General features: G+C 33.7%; 2 protein-coding genes across 4 annotated transcripts in view; one reads left to right on the top strand and one right to left on the bottom strand.

The window, feature by feature from the left end:
- Window positions 1–455, bottom strand: part of abcc8b (ATP-binding cassette, sub-family C (CFTR/MRP), member 8b) — a 45776-nt gene extending 45321 nt beyond the window's left edge. For all 3 annotated transcript variants that reach the window (XM_056478770.1, XM_056478769.1, XM_056478768.1), the window contains exon 1: window positions 354–455. In XM_056478770.1, the coding sequence (XP_056334745.1) occupies window positions 354–386 (33 nt within the window). In that variant the 5' untranslated portion in view covers window positions 387–455. The remainder of the gene's footprint in view (window positions 1–353) is intronic.
- A 4305-nt stretch (window positions 456–4760) lies between these two features.
- The window catches only part of scamp5b (secretory carrier membrane protein 5b), a 6082-nt gene continuing 457 nt past the window's right edge, over window positions 4761–10385 (top strand). The window contains exons 1-5 of the mRNA XM_056478698.1: window positions 4761–4811; window positions 4915–5034; window positions 6799–6955; window positions 8055–8156; window positions 8303–8420. Coding sequence (XP_056334673.1) covers window positions 4805–4811; window positions 4915–5034; window positions 6799–6955; window positions 8055–8156; window positions 8303–8420 — 504 coding nt within the window. The 5' untranslated portion in view covers window positions 4761–4804. The remainder of the gene's footprint in view (window positions 4812–4914; window positions 5035–6798; window positions 6956–8054; window positions 8157–8302; window positions 8421–10385) is intronic.

Raw genomic sequence — 10385 nt, forward strand, 5'->3', positions numbered from 1 at the left:
TTTGGCCTGAGTTTAAACAAATAAATTAAGTTGAACATTATAAAATGTAATTTGTTTGTTTAAATTCAACACAAATAAATTGTTTGCAACAGTTTTGCATGCAACACTTTTTTTCAGTGCAGTATTTATTACAGTATATGCTGTAAGTGTTGTGAATAATAACACACTTCACTATAATATGGTTTAAAAAAACACTATAGCTGTACTGTATATAAGTGGTTGCAAAAAACATCCATAAGCAAATCGAACTTGCTTTACATTTGATGAATGCATGTTTGTGAATGTGCCTCAATGACTTGAATAAATCGAATAATTAATTAGAAAAACATAAAGCAACTAAAACTGAAACTCACCGGTCTGTATCCTCGCATCATCTTGTATATCATGTTATTATTTTGTCCCACGATTCTTTTGCAGAACTAAAGCTGTTTTTAACTTATCCAAGCTGTCCGAGCAGAAACAGGGGCATCCTGAGAGATCTGCGCTCTCTGAATCTCTCATCTGAATGACACGAGATCATGATGATGATGATGATGATGATGCTCTGAGAGACAGATTATGACTGAACACACACACATACACACACGCACGCTAATCTCCACGCTCGTTCTTCTGTAGCTGCATGCAGTTTGCCCGATAATATATCCTCAAAATAACTATAAAAATAGATAGATAGATAGATAGATAGATAGATAGATAGATAGATAGATAGATAGATAGATAGATAGATAGATAGATAGATAGATAGATAGATAGATAGATAGATAGATAGATAGATAGATAGATAGATAGATAGATCGTCATTTCTACTGGTGCGTTTTAATGTTTTCCTATCACACAGTAATTTGATGATTGCGTTTTAATTACTCTTACCATTTAAAACAGCATTTGCAGCAGCTTTAAGATACTTCACAGAAACTCTGCCCCTTAGTGGTAAAATAATGCAAATACAGGAAGGATTTCCCCCTTTTTTTATTTAAATAAAGCAAAGGTTGTTATTGTTTTACAGCAACATATATATTCCAGTCTTGCTACATTAGATTTTTAACATTTAATGTATTTTTTGTGGTTATTTTTGTTTTTACTATGCATTAATTTATTCAAAAATACATTAAATTCATATATAATTCTATTATTTGATAAACATGTAATGATGGTATTATTCAATTTTACATTTTGTAGAAATGTTATCATTAGGCCCTTTATCATCTTAAAGCACCAATACATTAAGCAACATTTACAAAATAAACACTTATAGAATTATTCTCATTTTACCATCTAAACAAATATTGCTTTGTCATTAAAACTGTCACACCTGAGTGTTTCTTTATGACATATTTTTCACATGCATATGTATATTTCTTTAAATATCTGAATGTTGTCGATTTAAATATATATACATTTTATTTCTTGCAAACTAGTTGTTGTTCTGGTGTTAATAAACAGTGAAGCAGATTTGTTAAAACTATTTAAGTAAATAAATTAACTAGTATTTTGCACTATTGCTTGAGTGCAAATTATTTACATTATTTGTAGGTGCAATTGTTTTATTTTTAGCGTGTATTTTGAAAAGCAAGCTACCAATACCCACTTAAAGCACCTATTTTTGAAAAGAAATGGTGTATTAAATTATTAAATGTAATGTATGATTATTAAAAATGATACATCACCTTTTATGGATTAAAAATATTTATTGTGAGTAGATATCGGAAGCTTTTCAAAATAAAACAACTGCACTAAGTAAATAAATAGATTTTATTTACTATCTCAAACAACAGTGCAAAATTAATCTTAGTGCCTTTATGACAGTTATTTAATGCATATATTTAATTTCTCTGCATATCAGTAGGTACATAATTTACTAAGATTAATTTTGTCGAACATTTTATATGTTATTTTAGGTTATTTAAAATCTCCTTTAGTTAATATGAGAATGCATTTTTTTAATTATCTATAATTAAACCACACATAATCAGGCCAGTCTGGAGGTCAAAGGTCTCCGTCTTTAACACGCCCACCAAACAACTTCAGCACATCGGAGAGCAACCGCGTTCCACCCCCGCTGATTGGCCAACGAAACGGAGGAGGGCGTGTTCAGAACATAATTCTGCAATTCTATTGGCTTAACTCCTTAAACGCAGTCTGTGAACGCGAGGAATGTTTACTATCGCTCAATGAAGATCGCAGGACGCCTGAAGAAAGAAACAGCGTCAATAATCGAGCATCCCCGCGTGCTTTAGTCTTTAATTAGTGTATTTGCAGTGTAAAGTCATGTCATTGTAGTGCTGGCGGTGTGAGTGTGTGTGTGCAGAAGGTAAGGCGATTACTGTCCTCTCATTCACTGTGTTAATGCAGCTCAGGCTTAACTTCAGCTGACATGACGGAGGAATAAATGAGAAAACCGAGAAACTAATACATAAAAATGACGGTTTATGAACTATAAACACAGAGATATGTTGCGATACGCGTTTGTTTATGTGTCACTGTAGAAAACACACATATCTGTGCTCCTTTTTACTCAGAACTCTTAACACAGTGACTTTCAACACCTAAAACATCAAAAACTGCTTGAGACACTAACAAAATTAAACTAAACTTGGTATAGTTGCTGTATTTCTTTATTATCTGGCCAATAAATGCTCAGCATGTTACCTCCTGTTTAGTATTAATGTTACAGGGCTGTTGAATGATTGATTCTGATTGGTGAGCCGTTATTTTCAAACTCGAAGCTAAAGTAGTTCCGGCAGGTTTTGAGTGCATTACAGCTCAATATCACTCCGCTGAATGATTAGCCTTATTTCACAGCCTCAACAGTCAAAACTCACACCAGAACACAACAGAAGGAGGAGGAGGAGATGTGGAAGAAACTAGTGCTACACCCTGGAGCAGTTTGAGGACAAAAACCTGACAAATAAACTCTCAAACACAACATCTGAACTGTGGAGACCAAAGTATAAGCAGAATAATGCACTCTGGGCTGGTGAATTATTAGCTTGAGATGTAAGCTCAAATTTTGTATGGTCACTTATTGCTTGATATATTTTAGTAAGTACAGCTATTGCGATATACACTCACCGGCCACTTATTAGGTACACCTGTCTAACTGCTCGCTAACACAACATCACATGGCAGCAACTCAATGCATTTAGGCATGTAGACATGGTCAAGACGATCTGCTGTAGTTCAAAGCGAGCATCAGAATGGGGAAGAAAGGGGATTTAAGTGACTTTGAACGTGGCATGGTTGTTGCTGCCAGACGGGCTGCTCTGAGTATTTCAGAAACTGCTGATCTACTGGGATTTTCACGCACAACCATCTCTAGGGTTTACAGTGAATGGTCTGACAAAGAGGAAATATCCAGTGAGCGGCAGTTATGTTGATGCCAGAGGTCAGAGGAGAATGGCCAGACTGGTTCCAGCTGATAGAAAGGCAACAGTAACTCAAATGAGCACTCGTTACAACCGAGGTCTGCAGAAGAGCATCTCTGAACACACAACACGTCCAACCTTGAGGCGGATGGGCTACAGCAGCAGAAGACCACACCGGGTGCCGCTCCTGTCAGCTAAGAACAGGAAACTGAGGCTACAATTCACACAGGCTCACCAAAACTGGACAATAGAAGATTGGAGAAACGTTGCCTGGTCTGATGAGTCTCCATTTCTGCTGCCACATTCGGATGCTCGGCTCACAATTTGGCCTCAACAACATAAAAGCATGGATCCATCCTGCCTTGTATCAGCGGTTCAGGCTGGTGGTGGTGGTGTAATGGTGTGGGGGGGATTTTCTTGGCACACTTTGGGTCCATTAGTACCAATTGAGCATGGTGTCAACACCACAGCCTACCTGAGTATTGTTACTGACCATGTCCATCCCTTTATGAGCACAGTGTCTCCATCTTCTGATGGCTACTTCCAGCAGGATAACGCACCATGTTATAAAGCACCAATCATCTCAGACTGGTTTCTTGAACATGACAATGAGTTCACTGTACTCAAATGGCCTCCACAGTCACTAGAGCTCAATCCAATAGAGCAGCTTTGGGATGTGGTGGAACGGGAGATTGGCATCAGGGGTGTGCAGCCGACAAATCTGCAGCAACTGCGTGATGCTATCATGTCTATATGGAGCAAAACCTCTAAAACCAAAAGGGGTCTAACCCGGTACTAGTAAAGTGTACCTAATAAAGTGGCCGGTGAGTGTATATACACTGTAAAAAAATGGTTTGGCAAAAAGACACAACAACAAATGATTTATGTTATCTAATGTAACAATCAGGTTTTAACTTTTTTATTTAGTTAAACAAAGTTTAGCTTGATATTTTCAGTCAGTTTGACTGATTGAGATGACTTGAAATGAATCAAATTCAACTAAAAAAACTGGGTTGCATGAATGATATATAAAAAGATCAATAAGTCATGACATCATATGTTTTTATGTTAACCATAACTTTAATATAAGTAAGTTATTCACACTTATTTAATAATCCTTTTTCATTATACTTTTCAATGAATGTAAAGTACTGTACAAAGAGTACTTAATTAAAATTATTGACTTAATTTTGTAAGTAAACAAGCTATCTTAAGTCAGTTTAATATAATTTACAGTTAAAATGACTAATAATAGTTAATCTAAATTTAAGGTAACCTGGTCATTTATACCAGTGTAGATACTTTACTTGCTTTTTGTGCATCTAAAATCACTGTTGCACATTTTATTCGATGCAGATCCCATTTTCTGACCTAAATATGTGTTTCTGATGTAGATTGAAAACTCTTAAGAACAGTTCGCCATCAGCAGTCTCCCAATGGCTGGTAAGGACCTTAATTGAACCACTGATTTAATTACTACATGAATATCTCAAAATAAAAAGCCTTATTGAACGCCAGTGCATCGCTGTGTGTGTTTGTCCTGCAGAAAACAACTTTCCTCCTCTGCCGGGCTTCATTCCTCTCAAGCCGTGTTTCCACCAGGACTTTGAGGAGATTCCTGATCAGCACCGCACATTGTGCAAGAGATTCTACTACCTGTGGATCTGTGAGTGTAAAACACATTTAAAAATAATAAATAAATAATAATAACAATAAATATATATAAAAATAAATAAATAACATTTAGACATGTCATGGCATTTATATACAGCCACTCTGCTGATTTTAAGAGCTTCTTTTATCTTCTCTTGTAAGTAGTTTTGGTTATGAATAAACAAATAAATGTAAATGTAAAGACTCTGCTGACATCAGTTCTGCATTGTTTTGCAAAATTATTCACCCTCCTGTAAAATTGTAAGTAATTTTTAAAATATTTTCAGACAAAGCACAGACATTTTTCACAGTATTGTTTGTTTTTATATATATATATATATATATATACATACATACATACATACATACATACATACATCATGGCAAAGAGAAAGAAATTTGTTATTAGAGCTCTTTTCTCGGTTAAACAGCACTTGTATATAATAATAACTTGTATTATTTGTATATGCATATTTAATAAAACATCAAAATTATGGCTAAAAAGTGTCCATTAACATTATTGGCAATTCATACTTGATTATTCACTACATTTGTTTACTATATGAATAAAATTAATATGCAAATTTAGTTTCAAGGGGCAATTAATGATTGTTTCATATATTATAGGTACATATTTTAAATGAATTATTGTCATTTGTTGCTGAAGCTGGTCCCGTTATCTTTAATAGTCCATTTTAATGTTTCCAATTATAAAATAAAAATAATACAAAAAATGCTTTTTAAAGAGTTTTCTAAAAAAGTTTACTTTATACAGCATTTGCAAACAGCTATGATATAATTTATTGAAACTCTGCCTCCTAGTGGTAAAATAATGTAAATGCTGGGAGGTTAAATACTGTAAAATGATTTTAAAAATTGTGAGAAAAAAACAAAGGTTGTTGGAGTTTTACAAGCTGTAAAATATGTAAAAAACAATAAAAAGCTGTTAAAACATGTTATTTTGGAGAAATCTTATATTTATAATTAGGTGATTTATCAGCTTAAAGCAAAAGAATTATAATACATGAATTAATTTGAATAAATTATTGTCATCTTTTGCTGTAGATACTACCTGCAGCTGATCCCTCCAAAGGTATTTAGTTTTGCGTTTGAGTGGAATGCTTTGGCATGCTAATGTATGATTTTTAATTCAATAATTAAAAACATAATAAATGTAATTAGATTGCATGATCTATGTATTTTACTTGCTTATTTTTATTTTGTAAAAAAAAAGTATTTAAATTATTTTGCATCGCATGGAACCAAAATATGTATTTATTTATTTATTTATTTATTTATTTATTTATTTATTTATTTATTTATTCATTCATTCATTTCTACATTCATTTATTTTTTTAAAAAATTGAAAATATTTAGAATGGCTTGGAGCAAAAAAACATTTATTTATTTATTTTGTTTGATTGTTTAATCATTTATTTATTTATTTATTTATTTATTTATGCATTCATCCAATCATTCATTCATTTTTTGATTGCATATCTTTTGTAATGTCTAACCTTCCTCCTGTCAGCCTAATTTATAACTCTGCACGGTTAAAGTATTGACTGTGTTTGTTGACTGACAGCAAACACAGATCAGTCATTTCTCTCTCTCTCTCTCTCTCTCTCTCTCTCTCTCTCTCTCTCTCTCTCTCTCATTGCAGACTAGCTTTATTCTCTTGTGCACTTTTGAGAAAGGAATATCTGCTTTCCTCATCTCTCTTTCAGAAATTCAGTTTTATATGTGTATAAAAGTAACCCGTGTGCTCATGTTTCAGTGTACGGCGTGACCCTGCTGGTGAATTTCTTCGGCTGTATGGCGTGGATGTTCGGTGGCGGTGGAGTCACGAACTTCGGCATGTCAATGATCTGGGTGATTCTCTTCACACCCTGCTCTTATGTGTGCTGGTTCCGGCCCATTTACAATGCCTTCAAGTGAGTTTATCATCAGATTATAGAACTGGACAGACATATATTTATATATTTGCTTATATTTATCATTATTTATTTTTTATTTTTTTATTTATTATTGTTTATATTTATTAACATCCATTAATATTGGTTAAACATGTATAAATATATTTAATATTAATAACAATATTAAAATATTAATTATAGATAATAATAATATGTAATAATTAATCTTATAATTAATAAAAATAATTAATAATTTTTAAAATAAAAAATGTAAAATACTATAATTGTTAATAATTGTGATATTTAATTATTATTGTTATTATATTTATTATTATTATTATTATTACTATTTATAATAGTGTATTTTTAGCAATTTATAAAGTTTTTAAATAAGAAAAAGTAGTATTTATTATTATTATTATATTATTATTATTATTATTATTATATATTATTATTATTATATTCTTATTATTATTATTATTATTATTATTATCATTATTATTGTTATTATTATTATTGTTATTATTATTATTATTGTTATTATTATTATTATTGTTGTTGTTATTATTATTGTTATTATTATTAGTATTATTATTATTATATTCTTATTATTAATATATTATTATTGTTGTTGTTGTTGTTATTATTATTATTATTATTGTTGTTGTTGTTGTTATTATTATTGTTATTATTATTATTATTATTATTATTATTATTATTATTATTATTATTATTATTATTATTATTATCAATTGTTCTTACCCATTTATAATGATTTTATTGTTTATTATTTTTTGTCATTTGTTTTTTAGAAATGTATTTAGCAACAATAATAATAATAATGATAATAATAATAAAATTATTAATATTGATAATAATAATAATTATGGGTTCATTATAAGTTTACATTATTAATATACCATTATTATTGTTGTTGATTAATTAATTAAATAAACAATGCAAATGTTAAGTAATATTAATAAAATACATTTGATAAAATAATAATTTTAATTAAATAATTATTAATTATATTATTATACATTTAGCAAAGCAGTTTAATAGCCATTTATTAATTTATTGAATTATTTGCATAATATATTGTTATTAATTATTTCAGGACTGACAGCTCTTTCTACTTCATGGCGTTCTTCTTTGTCTTCATGGCACAACTTTTCATCGCTATAATTCAGGCCATTGGTATTCCAGGATGGGGTGTTTGGTAAGACCCTTCAAGTGCAAATGCCTGGACATAATATGCATAAACAAAATGTCAGCATTCTGTATCCTAACACACAGCCCTGCCTGTTGACTGGAGTATTGCATGTAATTGTTTTGCATGTTGTTGTGTTCTCTGTCCTGTTTCAGCGGCTGGTTGGGAACCATCTCCTTCTTCGGCACCTCTATCTTTGCCTCCATCATCATGTTGATCCCCACACTCATGTTCACCGCCGTCGCTGTCATCTCCTTCCTCGCGCTTACGAAGGTACACACACACACACACACACACACACAAATTACAGCAGGACAGAAATCTCTGCTCCACACAGGTACACAGACACACACACACATATATAACAGAGGGACAGATGTCTATGCCCCCCACAAACACACATTACAGCACATATTACAGCGGGACAGACATCTATGCTCTACACACGCAGCCCTCACACACATTACTATGCTCCACATGCACGCACACAAACACACATCTATTACAGCGGGACAGACTGTGTGTGAGCCTCATTTGCTGTGCAGTCGTCTGTGTGCCAGGAGATGCAGTCTAGAGAAGACTGTCTGTGGGTGAAGTGTCATTAAATCTGCCGCTGGAGCATGTAGTGCTTGTTAATTAGATTTGAGAGTAAATAAATTATTTACCATAGTATCTGTGCCTGAAGAGACAATATAAAGCCAGTAAAAATGGTAATAAACAGCCTATAAATCTTGGCACTTGGTCCAAAAGCCAGGTTCTGTCATGCTATGGGCTTGTGTCAGTGCCCTTAGCAAAGGTAACTTGCACTTCTGTGATGCTCCATTAATGCTGAAAAGTACACAGAGATTTTGGAGCGCAGTATGCTGCCTTCTTTTCCAGGGACACCTGTGCATATTTCAACAAGACACTGCAAAACCACGTTCTGCACACATTACAAAGTCCTGCTGCGGAGGAAGAGGATACAGGTGCTGGACTGGCCTGTCTGCAGTCCTGACCTGTCTCCAATAGAGAGTGTGTGGCGCATTTAGAAACGCAAAATGCAACAACAAAGACCCTGTACTGTTGCCCACCTTAAGACTTGTTTGCAGGAAGAACGGGACAAATCACACCTGAAACACTTCATCACTTGGTGTCTTCAGTCCCTAATAATATATTTTAAGTGCTGTGAAAAGGAATGGGAACATTACAAAGTGGTAAACGCTTTACTGCTCCAACTTTATTTAAAAAGTGTTGCAGGAACCAGAATTAGAATAAGTGTTTATTTAAAAAAACTATAAAAATCATGAGGAACACATTAAATAATGTTTGTTGTATTGTCTGCAATGAAATACACGTCTAAAATAAGTCTAAATACTAAAATAAGTCACAACGTTTTCTGATTTGGGATATATATATATATATATGCAATCACGGCCACTTTATTAGGTACACCTTACTAGTACCGGGTTGGACCATTCAGAACTACCTTAATCCTTCGTGACGTAGATTCAACAAGCTACTGGAAATATTCCTCAGAGATTTTGCTCCATATTGACATGATAGCATCACACAGTTGCTGCAGATTTGTCGGCTGCACATCCATGATGCCAATCTCCCGTTCCACCACATCCCAAAGCTGCTCTATTGGATTGAGCTCTAGTGACTGTGGAGGCCATTTGAGAACAGTGAACTCATTGTCATGTACAAGAAACCAGTCTGAGATGATTGGTGCTTTATGACATGGTGCGTTATCCTGCTGGAAGTAGCCATCAGAAGATCCGCCTCAGGGTTGGACGTGTTGTGTGTTCAGAGATGTTCTTCTGCAGACCTCGGTTGTAACGAGTGCTTATTTGAGTTACTGTTGCCTTTCTATCAGCTGGAACCAGTCTGGCCATTCTCCTCTGACCTCTGGCATCAACAAGGCATTAGCGCCCACAGAACTGCCGCTCTCTGGATATTTCCTCTTTGTCGGACCATTCTCTGTAAACCCTAGAGATGGTTGTGCGTGAAAATCCCAGCAGATCAGCAGTTTCTGAAATAATCAGAGCAGCCCGTTTGGCAGCAACAACCATGCCACGTTCAAAGTCACCTAAATCCCCTTTCTTCCCCATTCTGATGCTCGCTTTGACCTGCAGCAGATCGTCTTGATCATGTCTACATACCTAAATGCATTGCGTTGCTGCCATGTGATTGGCTGATTAGAAATTTGCATTAGCGAGCAGTTGGACAGGTGTACCTAATAAAGTGGCCGGTGAGTGT

Source organism: Danio aesculapii, chromosome 18 (assembly GCF_903798145.1).
Source record: "Danio aesculapii chromosome 18, fDanAes4.1, whole genome shotgun sequence".
Lineage (NCBI taxonomy): Eukaryota > Metazoa > Chordata > Actinopteri > Cypriniformes > Danionidae > Danio > Danio aesculapii.